The 22489-nt window shown below is 48.5% G+C and overlaps 1 protein-coding gene across 1 annotated transcript in view; it reads left to right on the forward strand.

The window, feature by feature from the left end:
- The window catches only part of LOC138278803 (E3 ubiquitin-protein ligase TRIM11-like), a 904985-nt gene that overhangs the window by 807557 nt on the left and 74939 nt on the right, over positions 1-22489 (forward strand). Inside the window, exon 3 of the mRNA XM_069219316.1 lies at positions 4788-5018. Within this exon, the coding sequence (XP_069075417.1) occupies positions 4788-5018 (231 nt within the window). The remainder of the gene's footprint in view (positions 1-4787; positions 5019-22489) is intronic.

The following is a 22489-nucleotide window of genomic DNA, read 5'->3' on the forward strand; positions in this document are numbered from 1 at the left end:
TTTTAATGATCATTTTATTTTGTCTTTGCATTATTCCGGGGGGTTTGGGCGGTGTCACTCTGACTTGTTGCTCTGCATTGGTATGTAGGGATTTGGGGGGGTGGGGGGGTGAGGGGGGGTGGGTGTATCGCGTATGTGTGTGCCCGTAACCTTTCCTCCTCCCCCCTCCCCTGTGTCGTAGGTAAAGTACTCACCGTTGTCGTCTGCGCCGGCTTTCGTGCTCCTTTGTAGAAGAGCAGGTAGACAATAGCTGGTAGGATGTTTAATTCGGGTTCCATGCTGTCCAGATTCCTCGTGGAGTGTATAGAGGTGAGCGTTTTCCTGTTCGTAGTCTGTTTCTGCCGTGTTTTTATCGGCGGGGCTCCCGCCCCGGAAAAGGTGGCGGATTGGTGAGTTGTGATACGGTGGGCGGTACATTGTCTGCCGCCTGCCTGTTGGCGGTGACCGCCGCGCTGTTTGTTTGTCCCGTAGTGGCGGTCGGAGTGTTAAAGTGGCGGGCTGTGTTGGCGGTTCCCGCCAGGGTTAGAATTCCATTTTTTTGACCGCCTGCCTGTTGGCGGGTTGGCCGCCGCTTCAACACCGACCGCCAGGGTTGGAATGACCCCCATAGTCTCTTTTATGTTTCATGTCTGGGTGTCCTTTGGTAACGCCTGGCATGTCCCTTTCTTGTCCTGCGGTGATGTCCATCACTGCTGGGACATGTGGCGTTCTTTCGGCACTGGCGGTGGATGGCCGCCAGGGGCTGCGCAGGCCATGCATGCTCTCTTTGTACCTCATGTGGCACTTACGTCCATTCCTCACCAGTGCAGCTTGGTTGGAGCAGCTGCAGTCTTCTTCCCTGTGCAGCGTCATCCGCGCCGCTCCCATCTTCTGCGCCATTTCTGTCTACTGCACCATTTTCCTCCGCAGGCGCGCTGTTGGTCTTGTGCAATCACTCTCTGGGGTGTCGCTGTAGACTTTCTTTCAACAAAGCTGGTTTTTCCACTTTGAAATAGAAAAGGGTGCAGTAACGTCTTTGGCCACTGGATGCCACTAGTGCACTTCTTTTCCCACTTGAAAGCCAGTCCTTCCTCCTAGGCCTCCTTTGGTTTGCAGCAGAGGCCGGTGAAGCCATGCTGCGGAGCCATGCTGGGGAAGAGCTCTTCAGGCTGGTGGGGGCTTTTGCTGCTGTCCAGAGCGGCAGGTAAGGGCCGTTTTTCTTCTTCTTGCACTTTTCTCTCTTCTTTTTTTTCTTGTAAAATGTCAATTTTCCTGCTCAGTCTCGTTTGAAGAGGCAGGTAGCAGGCAGATGGCATGAAGTTCAGTGGGGTGGGGGGGGGCTCCAGGCAGTTGGATTTTTTTCCAGGTGCGTGTCAGCACCTCTCCTCTTCCTTCCATGAATTTTGAAGTTTGTGGGGGGCTGTGTACCACCATTTCTCTGCTTTGGTGCCTGTCTGCACCATGTATTTCGAATTGTTTTCGGTGCTTGTCTGCACTGATGTGCTCTCAGACCGCGCGGCAGCCGGGGGCGGCTCTGGGCAGTTTCTCTTCTCTTTTGGCTTTGGTGCATGCCAGCATCCTTCACGACGGCAGACTTCTCCCAGCTGGGGGCGCGCTTCAGCTGACACGTGGTCTTGGGCATTATTCCACTCGGTGCGCGACAGCACCTTTCCCTCCCACGCCGCGGAGGCCTTCCCCAACGCTGCGGCCGTTTTGCTTGCGTAGAGGGGCTTTCCACGTACCCCGGGCTCACCTCATGCCCGGCTGAGGGCAGGCTAGTATTCCCGTTCTCCTCGTCCTTCCAGGGCTCGCGGCGGGCGCCTGTCTGTGCACCGGTCACCGTCCTGCTGCTCCGGTGATGATCTTGCTCGCCGGAGACGTGGGGGTGCCTTAGACAGAGGCTATACTTCCCTCCGCGACCAACTTAGAAGTAGCTGTTTGTAGCCACGTAGGGTTGCAGTACCCACTCGTCGCCAATGTTCTCTTGGGGCCCTAGGCCCTCATGCTACTAAAATAAGTCACGCAGACGCAGTGGCATGGCCGGTATAACTGGCCCTGGGCACGTGCGCCCGGCCCTTTTTATTGCCAGTGTCACCTGACTGGTGGCGCCTGTGTTGGGTGGGTGTGGGGTGTAGATTGAAGGCCAGACCTCAGCCGAGTGGCTGGCAAAACACTAGAACGTGTCCAGCAGGACACTACAAACACCTCCAGGCAGACGAGGGATACATCCAGGCGGGGGCACTAGTGCCGCAGCCCCAGGTTGTTCAGTGCTCTCCGAGGCAGACCCCGAGCTCCCTGCCCAGGTGAAGGAAAGCCAGAGTGAGGTTCCCTCCAGATTTCGATCCAGAAGTGTCATGCCCATCATCAAAAGGCAGGGCACAAAGCAGTGAAACTGGGCAGTAACTTGGAGGACCACCTGTGGGTTCCCTGTTACGTGGGTATCTTCCTCACTCCAGACCAAACGCAAGGGTCTCGCCTCTGCCAGAATACCTGCCGCCCCCTCAGTCTCCAAACTACTGGCAGGGCACACCTGATCACCCGGTGTGTGCAGCAGTCCTCCTCCAGAGCCGAGGGCCAAATTTCAACTGTATGGAGGAGAAGGTGGGGACACACAGTGCATAGCACCCTCACCCCCCACCCCCAAGCGCCATTCCCACACCCCTTGGACTGGGCCAGCCACACTCGGAGCCCCCCTGAGACTCTCCAGCTCAATCAGCCGCAGCTTCAATCACAACGCGACCTCCATCTTGTTTCTCAGCAGAGGCAAAGGCCCCCCCATTCTTCAGCTATCTTCTCTCTGTGATCGTCAGCCGGGGCGCAGCTCAAGGCCCCCCCCCCTTAATATCAGATCAGCACCAAGCAGAAGGATGAGGAATGTGGCCTGGGGGGTGCGGAGGGCTACAGGCAGCCACTCCTTATTCCATGGTGTTTAACCCTTTCTTTAGCAAATCTAAACAAATTAACCATATTTGTATTTTATTTACAACAAATAAATGTGAAATATAGGTTTGATATTTATTTAAAATATAAATAAAATAAAAAGTATGTTTATGTTCATCAAAACTTTCTGTGGAAAAAAACCTGTCTCCCTGTCCTGGACACGTGGAAGTGACTCACCTGATCGGAGAGGAAAGGAGCAGCTAATCCCCCAGGAGATCACTCACCATGTGGACAAGAACATTTACTCCCTGAGCTGAGGGTCTGCCCAGCAGAGACTGCAAACAGCATGATTGATGTTCTTTCTGTTCAGATCCTGTCATCCAAGCTGAAGCACAGATTCTGCAGCATTGCTGTGGTGTCTGTGGGTGAATTGTCCTGATGGAACCTGCCTGCTGCTTGTCCAAGGCACTTGCTCAAGTGTGACTGAGCAGACTGTGCTGCCAAAGACCTGACTGTTGCCAAGCTCAAGGCACTTGCAAGTGTGTATTATTGGTCTTCAAGTGGTTAGCTTGACCAATTTGTGCCCAAGCAGCAAATACCACTGTAAGATAAGCTGCTACCTCAAGGCACTTGTCCATTTTGTGACCGAGTGACTGAGGGTATCTGAGGTGTTGAACAGAAGTGTGCCTGATCGGGCTATGCCACTGACCCGTGAAGCTCCCCAAATGTATCCACAAGGTCTGCCTCGACCAATAGGAGGCCTACTCAGCTAAGCCACTGACTCTCCAAGCAGCCCGAGTGACGGAAGGCCCAGTCAAGACCCGTGGCCTGCAAGCTCCAGCCTATTTTCCAGGTGCCCGGAAAATGGCCACCTTCCTGAAGATGGCTGCACTCCTGCCTGCTACTGGCTCCGGATTTCATGGCATCATCCCCATGTCTGTTCCAGAGGTTGAAGCAGAGGGAGCACACACCTGCGGCCGGTGCATCTTTCATTCACTGAGAGGAGGACATGGAATTAAGTACACAGAGGCCTAATTAAGGACTACAACGGACTTGTATTTGGTGAGAAACCCAAGACTGAGAGACAGTGTGCACGATACTGTCACAGGGTAATGGGGGAGCATTGAACCTCAGTCTGAGAACCACACCATCCTTAGTTACGGAAGGCCATCAGATGGATCGCTGACCTAACAAGAGAGTGGCTGTATGTCCTCTGTGGCAGGCTGTGGCAGTGTTGTTACACCTTCACAAAACCTCTTCCTGACGTTCCTTGGTAAGAGTGAGTAGAGGCTGTTGTTGAACTTACATATCTTCTTGGACAGTCAGTGATTCAGTTAAGTCTTTAAGAACCTTAAGAATAAATTGAGAATGAGCGAGTCACACATCTACAAATGTTGTACATCATCAGTTATTTGATTGGGTTGAATGATTGCTTGAACAAAGGTGATTGGATATCTTTGTGACAGCGCATCAGCAAGTGTGTTCTTGGACCAAGGGATATAAGTCTGACTGAGCAAAGCAGTTGTGACTGTTCTCACATTTTCAATTACAGAGGTTCTCTAAGTTTCTATGCTAGGCTTGAATCTCAAAGGGTCTTGTATTCGGATTTAAGGCTGTCTCCATTGTGTGTAGATGAGTTTCATTGCAAGAAGTCTCATAAGTCTGTGTAGTTCTCTCACATTCTTAATAGGTAAGAAAGGTAGAAGATCGAGTATTTGTAATTCTGAGATTGCAAATCAATTGTCATTAGACTGTCCAGTTCTATTAACTTCCTGAAACATATAATTATCACTATATTCAAGCGATTCAACATCAGATTTCTTGCTTCAGTCATCATCTTTCTTGAATATCTTGAGAGGGAAGGAAGGGGTGGGCTCTGTCACTGGAAGCTTCCCAGAATCTAACCATCATTTCTTTGATGCTGACAGAACAAGGTGAGAGCCGAGAAGCAGAAAATTGAGTCTGAGATTGAACAGCTGCGCCAGCTCCTGAGAGATAAAGAGCAAACGCTGTACAGGGAACTGGAGGAGTTGGAGAAGAAAATTACCATGGTAGAAAATGCAAATATCTCCAAACTGTCCAATCAAATCACCTCTCTCAACGCCCTGATAGCAGATCTAGAGAAAAAATGCAAGGAACCAGAATTGGACCTCCTGAAGGTGAGACACTGCCTCGTAAATACAAGACAATACAGAAGTGCTCCATTCATATTGTGTGTGATGCGTTGAATGTACGTGAGAACATGCGCGATCAGCATAGAGGGTCAATTTACAGTGACCTGTATTCTGACAACCCAATATAACATTCAGACAAGTTAAACTAACTGCAAATGCTTCTGTTCTGACAGCCCAGCGCAATGTACAGGCAGGTCCAGTATAGAGCAAACTCCTTATACACTGACACTCCGACACGGTATAAAGAATATGATAGGCTGGGTCATGTGACTTCATTTGGAATATCAGACTCTTCTCTATCATGTGACCTCTTTAAGAATATCACAGACTGGTCTGTGTCATGTGACTCCATTCAGAATATCAGACTCTTCTCTATCATGTGACCTCTTTAAGAATATCACGGACCGGTCTGTGTCACATGATCCCATTCAGAATATCAGACTCTCCTCTATTATGTGACCTCTTTAAGAATATCACGGACCATTCTGTGTCATGTGATCCCATTCAGAATATCAGATTTTTCTCTGTCATGTGACATTTTTAAGAATATCACAGACCGGTCAGTGTCATGTGACTCCATTCAGAATATCAGACTATGCTGTCCTGTCACCTGGTACAGAATTTCAGACTTTGCAGTCTCGGGTGACCCTATTCAGAATTTTAAACTCTCCGCTGTGCCATTTCACCCCTTTCAGAATAAAGCTGTGCTATCCTGTGACCTTGTTCAAAATATCAGACTCTGTGCATTGTTGTGTGGCCAGATTCAAAGTGTCACAGATGATGCTGTGCCATGAGCCAGTATTCAGAATATCACAGATTGTGCCCTGTCACACAGCCCTTTTTGAATTATTGCAGGCTGGGCTGCATTATTTAACCTATCGTCCTGCATCATGTGATCCCACTCAGCATATCCCAGCATATCACAGACTGTCATGTGATCTCATTCAGAAACTCACAAGCTGTACTTCATCACATGACCCCGTTCAGAATATCACACTGTGCTCTGTCGCGTGACCTCATCCAGAATGTGTTTATAGATTAATTTGTATTGTTACAAATTTTCTACGGATTTCAAAGAATAACCATTCTTAAAACAATGTAAAACATAAATATATTTCAGTTCTGTTCCTAAACTGAAATATCAGAATATTGACACATTTGTACATTCCTAATTATCGATGGAACTTTAACGAATAGAGTGAGCACTGGTTACGTTCATTAAATGGTTGAGACTGAATATAACTTCTACAGTGTGTGTACTTTGGGTCAATCCCACTAGCAACTCCCACCTTCCCTTATTTACATTTAACGACAAACCGTGAGTGTGCAGATTAAGAAAGAAGTTTCTCGTAGAACGGTCACATTGTGAATTATGGTGTGTACTTTGGTGCAGCAGTATCAACAACCGTTTCATGCTTTTTCACCAGCTTCAGTGCTGTTTATTAAAACTGCTGCAACTAAGCTCCATTGCTCGTGGTCTTAAAGATTTCCTTACCTGAATGAAACATTTCCTAGCTTTCGTAAAGGAAACCTTTATTTCCATTAAGGACACGGAGGCGAGGAGTATGCTTTTCTTCCTTCGCTGTAATCAATAGCAGCCATATTCACACTTTGTGTAAACTACAAATCCCAAGAACCTTTGGGAATGGAACAGACAAAACATCCAAACATAGGCATTAGTACATGACCAATCAGGCCCCAGCAGAGACCCATAAAGTCTATTGTCCATGTTGTCCCAGCCTCTGTCTTCACTCGAGATCAGCCACCACACATCCATCAAGTCCTGTTTCCCAGTCTCAGTCCCTAGGAAGAAAGAGAAGCATCAATACCAGGTTCCATGGCGGGTGCACGTTGCTAGCGGCTGGAGGCTCTCTCTCCCTTGCGGCTCCGATGTTTGTTTTGCTTGCTCGCGCTCGCAGAGAATGAGAGCGGATGATGCGGCAGGACGGTGCCGCGGCTCTGGCAGGTTCTGCTATAATCGGCTGCCAAATTGTTTTTGTAACCCAGCAATTCGACTCCGCCTCCGCATTTGCGGCAGCAACAACAACTTGGTGGCCCTTCGTGCTTTTTGTGCTCTGGTGCTTCCCCGCTCCTTTCTGGCTCAAGCAGGCCTACAAGCAGCAATGGCCCCTAAGGTTGTGCGTGGGAGTCGAGTGAAGCTGGGAACGCAGGATTGTCATCTCTCCCATCTTCCATCTCGAGGAGGCGCTTCCAGGAGTGGCAGCAATGGCAGCACTCAGGGACAAGCTACAACAAGAGCTGAGGTGGCTCAGGAGGCCATGGAAAGCAACCACATAGTGATGGACCAAAACTGTAAGTTGAGAAATGAGGCCAGATCGGCCGGCGCGCATGGGGGGGGTAATAATCCCCTTAATGTTTAAAGCCCCGCAACCCGTGGGAGTCCTAGCAGACAATACAGATAAGAAATCTCCTAACTCCGATCATTTACAGACAAGGGCTACAGCTGTGACTGAGGCAAGGGGTGATAGTAGTAATCCAGTGTCTATGGTAACTTCGGTGCCCACAACTTTTGAAGACAGGGAACTGTCCCAGATGTACGATACTAATGCGGAGAATGGACTTATGGGTCAAAGTAATACTGTAAAGGGCCTGTCTTTGGATTCCTTATGCCTCGCTATGTCTAATATCAGCGACAATGGGCAGTGAGCACTGTCTGAGGAAAAAAATCAATCAAAAGTTACAAGATATTGCTGTTGTAAAAACCGTGAAGCAGCGTCAGAACTCACAGGTTGCGCACCAGGGCCTGATGTCCGACAGGGGCGGCAGGAATCGTAATTGCAGAAGAGAAGTTGTCTGCCTCAGCATGTACCCTACCGGCTCCCTGCAATCCCTGCAACTTTCAGCAGGGGAAAGAGGATAATCACGTGGCAGGCTAGGGTGGTGAGAATGTTTTTTCGGACGTGTCCAGGGATTCGGATGACGCTTGCAGTAGTTCTTCCACGGATTCGGAAATAGGGAGTAACCTTTCTGCTCCTTCCTCCATGCTAAGACAGACTGCGATTAAGTGACCTGGAGGGCGAGGTGACAGAGATGTGGAGAAAATAAAGAAAAACAGAATAAAGAGAAAGGGGCGGGGTCGAGAGCAATGTCCTGGGACTATTCGGGAACACAACAAATCCTGCACCTGATGGAGGAGCTTTTAGACATCTCAGGTGGCCATGAGAAAGATGACACGAAGTTAAAAATGACTCCTCCCTCGCTGGCTCTTATTTATGAGACTATTATGGTGCAACTTAAACAGACACAGGGGGACAACTAAAAAGTCAGAGTGGCCACAAAGCAACTACAAGTTGCAGTCAGTAAGAGAGCAAAGTCCTGCTCAGAAATTGGTGAACGGATTGCCGCGATTGAGACTCGCCCTGAAGTCCTGGAAACAGACCTGGGAGCAGTGGCACAACAAGCCGCTATGCATGACACTCAGCTCATCAACATTCAATGGAAGATTGAGGACTTTGAAAATCGGCAATGCCGCAACAATCTACGTATCCTGGGGTTCAAGAAGGAATAGAAGGGCAAGATGCAAGGGTCTATTTAATCAGGCTGTTTAAGGCAGCATTTCCAGAACAGGCTGGCTGGGACTGGGAGAAGGAGATTCAAAGAGCTCATCGGTTTCCACTTTATCTAAAGAAACAAATGACGACAGGAGGAGCTGGGTCTGGCTTGCAGCAACCTAGAGCCCTAATTGTCTATTTTGGCAACTATTTGTTGCGGCAGATAGTTTATGAAAAGGCTCGCCCTAACTCCAAGATAAGCTGTGAGGGTGTCACTTTTTTTCCCGCCCCAACTTTTGTCATGCAACTGTAGAGAGACGCTGGCATCTGAGACAACTGATCAGCTCCTTCCAGGAGAAGGGAGGCAAAGCTTTTTTGCTGGCCCCAGCTCGACTTAAGACAGTATTTAAAGGAACTGTACAGATGTTTATGTCAGAGAACAAAGCTAAAGAATATTTGCTGTCTTTGACGTAGCCGGGGAGAGGGAAAGGATGGAACGGGGTGGAGGTGGTGTAAATATCTAAAGAACTGTACGGATAAGGGAGCTATAGAAGAGGCTATGGAAGAGGAGGGTGATGAGAGGAGGGGTAAAGCCTGGGGATAGAATCAGGGAAAATGAGCAGCGATATGGGCTGCACTAGTTTGGTGTTTGAAAGAAATGTTCTCCTTTTTTTGTTATGTGTTTTCTTATTTAGCTGCGGGATGATGCAAGCAGTAGATATTAAAAAAAAGAAAGATATATATATATATATATGCATATATAATATATATATTTTTTTTTTTAGTCGCGGGAAAGTTCTAAGAGACTAGGAGGGGGGCACCCTGTTCATCTTACAGACTTAGTCGACCGCCCCATTTGGTAGGGTATTGGGTGGGTGGGGGTTTGAGTAGGGGTGTTTTTTGAGGGGCTATGGTGGGAATGGGGGGTGGGGGGTGGGGGTTGGATCCAGGGGGGGCATGTTGGTTTTGAGGATGCATAAAACAAAGGCTAAGAAGATATTGAAGTTTATTTCATGCATGATTTAAAAAAAAATTACCAGGTGCCATGTCGGAGAAACCTTAGCAAAACAACTTTCTTAACATCACGGTCATAATGCTGTATTACAACACTGCATCATATAACATATAATAACATACTAGGAAAAATGATTACCTACCAGTCACGTGAGGGTTGGGGGTTAAGATTCTCACCCGGTGGGACAATCCTTGCCCCTGTGTCCTTAATAGATTTTAATCTTTCCATTACAGCAGGTAGGACATTTTTCATTTTATATCAGGAATGGAGGCGAGGATTATGCTGGGGCAAAGCTTGCTCATGACTAAATGAGCCATATCCAGCACCAGCCTCTTAAAAGTGGAGACAAAAGACCAGTGTGCTGAAATCATAATATCCTCCAAATGGGCACTAAGGCTAAAAGCCTTTGAAGCCATTGGCCCTCAAGTGGAATGTGCTCCAAAAACCTTGAGATCAATGCCAGCCTCCTGCATGACCCACCGCACCCACCATTCTGTGGTGGGGGAAGAGACTGCCCTGTGCGGTTTCTGCAACGCGATTAGGACCTGGTGCTCACCAGGTGGGCGAAACATGGAAGACATCTCTTCATATGCCTTGAGGCATTGCACGACACACACAGTTTAGGGGAATCTGGAAATGCAAGGTAAGAAATAACCCTGGTATTGGACTTGGCTCTCCTATTTACCGTAAAGGAAACTCCAGATGGGGAGAAGGCGCACTGCAATATATCCAGGACTCGAACATCTGAGACTCTCCTGAAAGATAACAGGCACAAGTCATTGCTAATTTAGCCTAAAGCTCCTTTCTGGACAAAAATCTGTTATGTTGCCAAGACAAGAAAATGTTCAGCACCTACAGCACCTGGTCAGCATCCCAAAGAGCTAAATAATGTGGCTCCGGAAAAAGCGAGAGACAAATCCCTTGAATGATGCCATTGGTGAACCATCCAGAAGGGCGTGTCCTACCGAAACGGTGAACCTGCAAAACTGTGAAACTGAAGGTATTGATGGATCGATACACTAAACCTTTCTTCACCAGACTAGCCAAGAAATGAAGCACTTGAACTACATCTGCAACCACAGGATCCACACCCCTTTGCATGCACCAGCGTGTCCATACTGCCCTGTAACGTTTCACTGTACTGCCTGCCCAAGCCTTGGACAAGAGGTCTTCAGCTTGTCTCGAAAGGCCCAGGGTCAACCATCATCTCCTGTAATCTGCCACGCCATCAGGGTTAAGGAGCCTTCCATCACCAGTTCTGAAGCAGGGTGAAACTGGAAAATCCCAGGAAAGTTCCAGAAGAGCTGGAAACCAGACTTGAGATCTCCAAAATGGTGTTATCAACACTACTTCTGAATGTTACCTCCTGAGTTGAGCTGGTTGATCATTGCAAATGGAGGGAATACATAACCCTTCTCCTTACTCCAGTCCTAAAGGAAGGCGTCTGTCGCTGCCACCAGCGGGTCCGGTCTCTAACTGAAGAAGTGGGGTAGTTGGTGGTCCAGCCAGCACACCAAAGGTCTACAGAGAAAGGTACCCTGAAGCTTGGCAAAGACTTCTGGATGTAGTTTCCACAGGCTAGAATCCCAAAGATGAAGGGAGTGCCTGTTCGCTTCGCTTGCCCGGGAAGATATTCTGCCGTGACTGAGATTTGATGGTCCAGACAGTGCAGCCAAAAATTGGAGCCTTGGAGTGAGTGCCCCCAGATGGTTGATATATTGGACCGCTGTAGGAGGCTGGACTGGCTTGTAGTGAGTACCAAGGGTACTTGCACCTTGCACCAGGCCCAGTTATCCCTTATTAGTGTATAGGGTGTCTAGCAGCTTAGGCTGATAGATAATGGCAGCTTAGCAGAGCAGCTTAGGCTGAACTAGGAGACGTGTGAAGCTACTACAGTACCACAAGTGTCACTTGCACAATATCATAAAAAAAAACACAATACACAGTTATACTAAAAATAAAGGTACTTTATTTTTATGACAATATGCCAAGGTATCTTAGAGTGTACCCTCAGTGAGCGGATAGGAAATATACACAAGATATATGTACACAATACCAAAAATATGCAGTATAGTCTTAGAAAACAGTGCAAACAATGTATAGTTACAATAGGATGCAATGGGGACACATAGGGATAGGGGCAACACAAACCATATACTCCAAAAGTGGAATGCGAACCACGAATGGACCCCAAACCTATGTGACCTTGTAGAGGGTCGCTGGGACTATTAGAAAATAGTGAGAGTTAGAAAATTAGCCCCCCACAAGACCCTGAAAAGTGAGTGCAAAGTGCACTAAAGTTCCCCCAAGGACATAGAAGTCGTGATAGAGGAATAATGCAGGAAAGACACAAACCAACAATGCAACAACGATGGATTTCCAATCTAGGGTACCTGTGGAACAAGGGGACCAAGTCCAAAAGTCACAAGCAAGTCGGAGATGGGCATATGCCCAGGAAATGCCAGCTGTGGGTGCAAAGAAGCTTCTACTGGACAGAAGAAGCTGAGGTTTCTGCAGGAACGAAAAGGGCTAGAGACTTCCCCTTTGGTGGACGGATCCCTCTCGCCGTGGAGAGTCGTGCAGAAGTGTTTTCCCGCCGAAAGAACGCCAACAAGCCTTGCTAGCTGCAAATCGTGCGGTTAGCGTTTTTGGAAGCTGCTGTGGCCCAGGAGGGACCAGGAGGTCGCAAATTGGACCAGGAGATAGAGGGGACGTCGAGCAAGAAAAGGAGCCCTCTCAGCAGCAGGTAGCCCCCGGAGAAGTGCCAGAAACAGGCACTACAAGGATGCGTGAAACGGTGCTCACCCGAAGTTACACAAAGGAGTCCCACGTCGCCGGAGACCAACTTAGAAAGTTGTGCAATGCAGGTTAGAGTGCCGTGGACCCAGGCTTGGCTGTGCACAAAGGATTTCCGCCGGAAGTGCACAGGGGCCGGAGTAGCTGCAAAAGTCACGGTTCCCAGCAATGCAGTCTAGCGAGGTGAGGCAAGGACTTACCTCCACCAAACTTGGACTGAAGAGTCACTGGACTGTGGGAGTCACTTGGACAGAGTTGCTGGATTCAAGGGACCTCGCTCGTCGTGCTGAGAGGAGACCCAAGGGACCGGTAATGCAGCTTTTTGGTGCCTGCAGTTGCAGGGGGAAGATTCCGTCGACCCACAGGAGATTTCTTCGGAGCTTCTAGTGCAGAGAGGAGGCAGACTACCCCCACAGCATGCACCACCAGGAAAACAGTCAAGAAGGCGGCAGGATCAGCGTTACAGAGTTGCAGTAGTCGTCTTTGCTACTATGTTGCAGTGTTACAGGCTTCCAGCGCGGTCAGCAGTCGATTCCTTGGCAGAAGGTGAAGAGAGAGATGCAGAGGAACTCTGATGAGCTCTTGCATTCGTTATCTAAAGTTTCCCCAGAGACAGAGACCCTAAATAGCCAGAAAAGAGGGTTTGGCTACTTAGGAGAGAGGATAGGCTACTAACACCTGAAGGAGCCTATCAGAAGGAGTCTCTGATGTCACCTGGTGGCACTGGCCATCCAGAGCAGTCCAGTGTGCCAGCAGCACCTCTGTTTCCAAGATGGCAGAGGTCTGGAGCACACTGGAGGAGCTCTGGACACCTCCCAGGGGAGGTGCAGGTCAGGGGAGTGGTCACTCCCCTTTCCTTTGTCCAGTTTCGCGCCAGAGCAGGGCTAAGGGGTCCCTGAACCGGTGTAGACTGGCTTATGCAGAATTGGGCACATCTGTGCCCAAGGAAGCATTTCCAGAGGCTGGGGGAGGCTACTCCTCCCCTGCCTTCACACCATTTTCCAAAGGGAGAGGGTGTAAAACCCTCTCTCAGAGGAAGTCCTTTGTTCTGCCATCCTGGGACAAGCCTGGCTTGACCCCAGGGGGGCAGAAACCTGTCTGAGGGGTTGGCAGCAGCAGCAGCTGCAGTGAAACCCCAGGAAAGGCAGTTTGGCAGTACCAGGGTCTGTGCTACAGACCACTGGGATGATGGAATTGTGCCAACAATGCCAGGATGGCATAGAGGGGGCAATTCCATGATCTTAGACATGTTACATGGCCATATTCGGAGTTACCATTGTGAAGCTACATATAGGTAGTGACCTATATGTAGTACACTCGTGTAATGGTGTCCCCGCACTCACAAAGTTCAGGGAATTGGCCCTGAACAATGTGGGGGCACCTTGGATAGTGCCAGGGTGCCCTCACACTAAGTAACTTTGCACCTAACCTTTACCAGGTAAAGGTTAGACATATAGGTGACTTATAAGTTACTTAAGTGCAGTGTAAACTGGCTGTGAAATAACGTGGACGTTATTTCACTCAGGCTGCAGTGGCAGGCCTGTGTAAGAATTGTCAGAGCTCCCTATGGGTGGCAAAAGAAATGCTGCAGACCATATGGATCTCCTGGAACCCCAATACCCTGGGTACCTCAGTACCATATACTAGGGAATTATAAGGGTGTTCCAGTAAGCCAATGTAAATTGGTGAAATTGGTCACTAGCCTGTTAGTGACAATTTGAAAGAAATGAGAGAGCATAACCACTGAGGTTCTGATTAGCAGAGCGTCAGTGAGACAGTTAGTCACTACACAGGTAACACATTCAGGCACCCTTATGAGCACTGGGGCCCTGGATACCAGGGTCCCAGTGACACATACAACTAAAACAACATATATACAGTGAAAAATGGGGGTAACATGCCAGGCAAGATGGTACTTTCCTACACAACCCCCCCCCCAAACGAATGACAATAAGACTAGCCATGACCTGATGAGTCTTCAGTGTCTAAGTGGAAATATCTGGAGAGTCCATCTGCATTGGAGTGGCTACTCCCAGGTCTATGTTCCACTGTATAGTCCATTCCCTGTAGGGATATGGACCACCTCAATAATTTAGGATTTTCACCTTTCATTTGTTTTAGCCAAAGTAGAGGTTTGTGGTCTGTCTGAACAATGAAGTGAGTGCCAAACAGGTATGGCCTCAACTTCTTCAGTGCCCAGACCACAGCAAAGGCCTCCCTCTCAATGGCAGACCAACGCTTTTCTCTAGGGGTCAACCTCCTACTAATAAAAGCAACAGGTTGATCCTGGCCCTCAGAATTAAGTTGTGATAGGACTGCCCCTACTCCTAATTCAGATGCATCAGTTTGGACATAGAATTTTTTAGAGTAACAAGGGCTTTTCAGGACAGGTGCAGAGCACATGGCCTGCTTCAGCTCCTCAAAAGCTTTCTGACAGTTTGCTGTCCATAATACCTTTTTAGGCATTTTCTTGGAAGTGAGGTCATTAAGAGGGGCTGCAATGGAGCCATAGTTCTTAATGAACCTCCTGTAATACCCAGTGAGGCCTAGGAAGGCTCTCACCTGAGTCTGTGTAGTAGGGGGAACCCAATCAATAATTGTTTGGATTTTCCCCTGTAGTGGTGCAATCTGTTCCCCACCAACAAGGTGTCCCAGATAAACCACCTTACCCTGCCCTATCTGGCACTTTGAAGCCTTGATAGTGAGGCCTGCCTTTTGCAGGGCCTCCAAAACTTTCCATAGGTGGACCAGGTGATCATCCCAGCTGGAGCTAAAGACAGCTATATCGTCCAAATATGCTGCACTGAAAGCTTCCAGCCCTTGCAGGACTGTGTTCACCAACCTCTGAAAAGTGGCAGGTGCATTCTTCAATCCAAAAGGCATTACAGTAAACTGGTAATGTCCTCCAATGGTTGAAAATGCTGTTTTAGGTTTAGCATCTTCTGATAATTTGATCTGCCAATACCCTGCAGTCAAATCAAAAGTGCTTAGATACTTGGCAGATGCCAGTGTATCTATGAGCTCATCTGCCCTGGGTATAGGGTGAGCATCAGTTTTGGTTACCAAGTTGAGACCTCTATAGTCTACACAAAACCGCATTTCCTTCTTTCCATCTTTGGAATGGGGTTTTGGTACAAGTACCACAGGAGAAGCCCATGGACTTTCAGAGTGCTCAACCACTCATAGTTCTAACATTTTCTGGACCTCTTGCTTTATGCAGTCCCTGACATGGTCAGGCTGCCTGTAGATTTTACTTTTGACATGTAAACTGTCTCCAGTATCTATAGTGTGCTCACACCAAGAAGTGGTACCTGGCACAGTAGAGAAGAGTTCAGAGAATTGATCTAGGAGATTTATGCAATGGTCTTTCTGCTCAGCAGTAAGACAATCAGCCAAAACTACACCTTCCACAAGAGCATCATGTTCTGTGGAAGAGAAGAGATCAGGTAGAGGATCACTGTTTTCTTCCTGTCCCTCATCAGTTGCTATGAGCAGGGTGAGATCAGCCCTGTCATAGTAGGGTTTCAGGCGGTTTACATGGAGTACCCTAAGGGGACTCCTTGCAGTGCCTAAGTCAACTAAATAGGTGACTTCACCCTTTTTCTCAACAATTGTGTGGGGTCCACTCCATTTATCTTGGAGTGCTCTTGGGGCCACAGGCTCCAAGACCCACACTTTCTGCCCTGGTTGGTACTGAACCAAAACAGCCTTCTGATCATGCCATTGCTTCTGAAGCTCTTGGCTGGCCTGAAGGTTTTTACTGGCCTTTTTCATATACTCAGCCATCCTTGATCTGAGGCCAAGTACATGATCCACAATATCCTGCTTAGGAGCTTTTAAAGGTTGTTCCCAACCCTCCTTTACAAGTGTTAGTGGACCCCTAACAGGGTGTCCAAAAAGAAGTTCAAAGGGGCTAAAGCCCACTCCTTTCTGGGGTACCTCCCTGTAGGCAAAAAGGAAGCATGGTAGAAGGATATCCCATCTCCTGCGGAGTTTTTCAGGGAGACCCATAATCATGCCTTTGAGAGTTTTGTTAAATCTCTCCACCAGTCCATTTGTTTGTGGATGATAGGGTGTAGTGAATTTATAAGTTACACCACACTCCTTCCACATGGCCTTTAAGTATGCAGACATGAAATTGCTTCCCCTGTCTGATACTACTTCCTTTGGGAAGCCCACCCTGGAAAATATTCCCAGGAGGGGCTTTGCCACTGCAGGAGCTGTAGTGGTCCTTAAAGGAATAGCTTCAGGATATCTTGTGGCATGGTCCACTACCACCAAGATGAATCTATTGCCTGAAGCAGTAGGAGGGTCAAGAGGGCCAACTATGTCAACCCCTACCCTTTCAAAGGGAACCCCAACCACAGGCAGTGGAATAAGGGGTGCCTTTGGGGTGCCACCTGTCTTGCCACTGGCTTGACAGGTTCCACAGGACTTACAAAATTCTTTTGTGTCCTCAGACATCCGAGGCCAATGAAACAAGGGAACAAGTTTGTCCCAAGTTTTCATTTGTCCCAGATGCCCTGCTAGGGGAATGTCGTGAGCAAGAGTTAGGAGGAACTTTCCGTACTCCTGAGGGTTCACTAATCTCCTGGCAGCTCCAGGTTTAGGATCCCTTGCCTCAGTATACAAGAGATTGTCCTCCCAGTAAACTCTATGAGAGTCACTGACATCCCCATTAGCCTGTTTGACAGTTTGCTGTCGCAGACCCTCTAATGTGGGACAGGTTTGCTGTGCCACACTCAGCTCCTCTCTGGCAGGCCCCCCTTCACCCAAAAGCTCAGCAGTGTCTGCATCAAGCTCCTCTGGTGTAGGTTCTGCACAGGGAGGGAATTCTTCTTCCTCAGAAGTTGAATCCACTGTAGAGGGAGGGATAGTAGGAAGTGGTTTGCTTCTACTAGCCGTAGCTTTAGGGAGCACTTGGTCCATTGTTCCAGGATCCAAACTTCCCTGTCCTTTTTGCTTTTTGGCCTGAGCCCTGGTTAAAGCAAAAATATGCCCTGGGATGCCCAGCATTGCTGCATGGGCCTCCAACTCCACATCTGACCAAGCTGATGTCTCCAAATCATTTCCTAGTAGACAGTCTACAGGTAAATCTGTGGCTACCACAACTTTCTTTGGACCAGTAAACCCCCCCCCCCAGTTGAGATTTACAACAGCCATGGGGTGGCTAAGTGTGTTGTTGTGAGCATCGGTTACTTGGTACTGGTGACCAAGTAGGTGTTGTTCAGGGTGGACCAGTTTCTCTATGACCATAGTCACACTGGCACCAGTGTCCCTGTAGGCCTGAACCTCAACACCATTTATTAGGGGTAGCTGCTTGTACTTATCCATATTAAGGGGACAAGCAACTAAGGTGGCTAAATCAATAGCCCCCTCAGAGACTAACACAGCCTCTGTGGTCTCCCTAACAAGACCAACCCCAACTAAGTTACCAATAGTGAGCCCAGCTACTCCCTTGGATTGGCTATTAGTAGGTTTGCTCCCACCCCCACTGCTATTAGTAGGGACACTAGGGGTAGCAGTAGGGGTTGCAGTGGTAGGAGGCTTGGTGCTTTTCTTTGGACAACTGGGATCTGTTGTCCAATGGCCTTTTACTTTACATAAATAGCACCATGGTTTCTTTTATTTGTTTTGATTAAAAGAGGATTTGGGCCCACCACCCCCACCAGAGTGTTTTTGTGGGCCTGATGAAGACTCATTTTTAGATTTGTCCCCACCCTTGTCAGAAGACTTACCATCCTTCTTTTTGTTGCCATCTTTGTCACCCCCTGTATGAACTTTTCTGTTCACCCTTGTTCTGACCCATTTGTCTGCCTTCTTTCCCAATTCTTGGGGAGAGGTCAGATCAGAGTCCACCAAGTACTGGTGCAACAAATCAGACACACAATTATTAAGAATATGCTCTCTCAAGATCAAGTTATACAGGCTTTCAAAGTCAGTAACCTTACTGCCATTTAACCACCCCTCCAAGGCCTTCACTGAATGGTCAATGAAATCAACCCAGTCTTGTGAAGACTCCTTTTTGGTCTCTCTGAACTTTATCCTGTATTGTTCAGTGGTTAAGCCATAACCATCCAGGAGTGCATTCTTAAGTACTGTAAAATTATTGGCATCACTTTCTTTCACAGTAAGGAGCCTATCCCTACCTTTTCCACTAAATGATAGCCATAGGATAGCAGCCCACTGCCTTTGAGGGATATCCTGTACAACACAGGCCCTCTCAAGTGCAGCAAACCACTTGTTAATGTCATCCCCCTCCTTATAAGGGGGAACTATCTTGTGCAGATTCCTGGAATCATGCTCTTTTACAGGATGACTATGGGGAATACTGCTGCTGCCACCATGGGTTTCTAAACCCAATTTCTGTCTTTCCTTCTCTATTTCTAAAGACTGTCTATCCAAATCCAGCTGTTGCTTTTTGAGCTTCAGTCTGGTTTGTTCCACCCTCAACTTATTGAGTTCCCTTTCTAACAATCTGTCATCAGGGTTGGTGGGAGGGACATTCCTAGATACAGAGGTATGATGGGAATGAACAGAAGGAGACCTGTCCCTTACAGAGGCCACCCTAACAGCTTGGCTGACAGTGTAATGTGAGAGCACATCATCTGGATGATGTGACTCCACCTCAGTACCAACTATGCTAGACTGTCTAGTAATGGGCAGGCTAAGAACTTTCTTTCCTGAATCCTTTCCTGGGGGAGTCCCTGGATCAGATTGGGAACCATTTGCTACTTTTTCAACAGATGTGGCCCTTTTGGCCTTATTTTGTTCTCTAAGCATATTAAGCAACAGTTCCAAGGAAGGATTCTTCCCTACACTCAAACCTCTCTCTATGCAGAGACTCCTTGCTCCTTTCCAGCTAAGGTGATCATATGCAATCTTAGACAGGTCAACATTTTGGCCTGTGCCAGACATTTTTAGAGAGAGTTAAAGTGATAGAAAAAGAGAAAAACGTTTTCAGAACTTTTTAGAAAGACAGAAAAAAAACTTTTTAAACTTTTAAGAACTTTTTGAAAGTTTAGAAGTACTTTTCAGCACTTTAGAAAAGAGTGAAAAGAGGAAATGCAAAACTTTTTAGCTATGTGTACACACACTGAACTTGTTTTGTATATTTTTCTCTTATGAAAAGTACAATGACAAGAGTGGTAAGTAGTCTCAAAGCACTTATCCCACCGCTGCACAACCAATGTAGGAGGCTGGACTGGCTTGTAGTGAGTACCAAGGGGTACTTGCACCTTGCACCAGGCCCAGTTATCCCTTATTAGTGTATAGGATGTCTAGCAGCTTAGGCTGATAGATAATGGTAGCTTAGCAGAGCAGCTTAGGCTGAACTAGGAGACGTGTGAAGCTACTACAGTACCACAAGTGTCACTTGCACAATATCATAAGAAAACACAATACACAGTTATACTAAAAATAAAGGTACTTTATTTTTATGACAATATGCCAAAGTATCTTAGAGTGTACCCTCAGTGAGAGGATAGGAAATATACACAAGATATATGTACACAATACCAAAAATATGCAGTATAGTCTTAGAAAACAGTGCAAACAATGTATAGTTACAATAGGATGCAATGGGGACACATAGGGATAGGGGCAACACAAACCATATACTCCAAAAGTGGAATGCGAACCACGAATGGACCCCAAACCTATGTGACCTTGTAGAGGGTCGCTGGGACTATTAGAAAATAGTGAGAGTTAGAAAATTAGCCCTCCCCAAGACCCTGAAAAGTGAGTGCAAAGTGCACTAAAGTTCCCCCAAGGACATAGAAGTCGTGATAGAGGAATAATGCAGGAAAGACACAAACCAACAATGCAACAACGATGGATTTCCAATCTAGGGTACCTGTGGAACAAGGGGACCAAGTCCAAAAGTCACAAGCAAGTCGGAGATGGGCATATGCCCAGGAAATACCAGCTGTGGGTGCAAAGAAGCTTCTACTGGACAGAAGAAGCTGAGGTTTCTGCAGGAACGAAAAGGGCTAGAGACTTCCCCTTTGGTGGACGGATCCCTCTCCCCGTGGAGAGTCGTGCAGAAGTGTTTTCCCGCCGAAAGAACGCCAACAAGCCTTGCTAGCTGCAAATCGTGCGGTTAGCGTTTTTGGATACTGCTGTGGCCCAGGAGGGACCAGGAGGTCGCAAATTGGACCAGGAGATAGAGGGGACGTCGAGCAAGAAAAGGAGCCCTCTCAGCAGCAGGTAGCCCCCGGAGAAGTGCCAGAAACAGGCACTACGAGGATGCGTGAAACAGTGCTCACCCGAATTTACACAAAGGAGTCCCACGTCGCCGGAGACCAACTTAGAAAGTTGTGCAATGCAGGTTAGAGTGCCGTGGACCCAGGCTTGGCTGTGCACAAAGGATTTCCGCCGGAAGTGCACAGGGGCCGGAGTAGCTGCAAAAGTCGCGGTTCCCAGCAATGCAGTCTAGCGAGGTGAGGCAAGGACTTTCCTCCACCAAACTTGGACTGAAGAGTCACTGGACTGTGGGAGTCACTTGGACAGAGTTGCTGGATTCGAGGGACCTCGCTCGTCGTGCTGAGAGGAGACCCAAGGGACTGGTAATGCAGCTTTTTGGTGCCTGCGGTTGCAGGGGGAAGATTCCGTCGACCCACGGGAGATTTCTTCGGAGCTTCTAGTGCAGAGAGGAGGCAGACTACCCCCACAGCATGCACCACCAGGAAAACAGTTGAGAAGGCGGCAGGATCAGCGTTACAGAGTTGCAGTAGTCGTCTTTGCTACTATGTTGCAGTGTTGCAGGCTTCCAGCGCGGTCAGCAGTCGATTCCTTGGCAGAAGGTGAAGAGAGAGATGCAGAGGAACTCTGATGAGCTCTTGCATTCATTATCTAAAGTTTCGCCAGAGACAGAGACCCTAAATAGCCAGAAAAGAGGGTTTGGCTACTTAGGAGAGAGGATAGGCTAGTAACACCTGAAGGAGCCTCTCAGAAGGAGTCTCTGACGTCACCTGGTGGCACTGGCCACTCAGAGCAGTCCAGTGTGCCAGCAGCACCTCTGTTTCCAAGATGGCAGAGGTCTGGAGCACACTGGAGGAGCTCTGGACACCTCCCAGGGGAGGTGCAGGTCAGGGGAGTGGTCACTCCCCTTTCCTTTGTTCAGTTTCGCGCCAGAGCAGGGCTAAGGGGTCCCTGAACCGGTGTAGACTGGCTTATGCAGAATTGGGCACATCTGTGCCCAAGAAAGCATTTCCAGAGGCTGGGGGAGGCTACTCCTCCCCTGCCTTCACACCATTTTCCAAAGGGAGAGGGTGTAACACCCTCTCTCAGAGGAAGTCCTTTGTTCTGCCATCCTGGGACAAGCCTGGCTTGACCCCAGGGGGGCAGAAACCTGTCTGAGGGGTTGGCAGCAGCAGCAGCTGCAGTGAAACCCCAGGAAAGGCAGTTTGGCAGTACCAGGGTCTGTGCTACAGACCACTGGGATCATGGAATTGTGCCAACAATGCCAGGATGGCATAGAGGGGGCAATTCCATGATCTTAGACATGTTACATGGCCATATTCGGAGTTACCATTGTGAAGCTACATATAGGTATTGACCTATATGTAGTGCACGCGTGTAATGGTGTCCCCGCACTTACAAAGTTCAGGGAATTGGCCCTGAACAATGTGGGGGCACCTTGGCTAGTGCCAGAGTGCCCACACACTAAGGGGGTCATTCTAACTCTGGCGGGCGGCGGAGGCCGCCCGCCAGATTTCCCCCCTCCGAAATACCGCACCGCGGTCAGTAGACCGCGGAGGGTATTCTAAGTTTTTCCCTGGGCTGGCGGGCGGTCGCCAAAAGACCGCCCGCCAGCCCAGGGAAAAACTCCCTTCCCACGAGGATGCCGGCTCGTAATCGAGCCGGCGGAGTGGGAAGGTGCGACGGGTGCTGTTGCACCCGTCGCGTATTTCACTGTCTGCCAAGCAGACAGTGAAATACTTGTAGGGGCCCTCTTACGGGGGCCCCTGCAGTGCCCACGCCGCGGTCGGAATGCCCTTGGGAGCACCGCCGGCCTGTCGGCGGTGCTCCCGCCAACCCTGGCCCCGGCGGTCTTAGACCGCCGGGGTCAGAATGACCCCCTAAGTATCTTAGCACCCAACCTTTACCAGGTAAAGGTTAGACATATAGGT

The sequence above is a fragment of the Pleurodeles waltl genome, unplaced genomic scaffold (assembly GCF_031143425.1).
Source record: "Pleurodeles waltl isolate 20211129_DDA unplaced genomic scaffold, aPleWal1.hap1.20221129 scaffold_59, whole genome shotgun sequence".
Lineage (NCBI taxonomy): Eukaryota > Metazoa > Chordata > Amphibia > Caudata > Salamandridae > Pleurodeles > Pleurodeles waltl.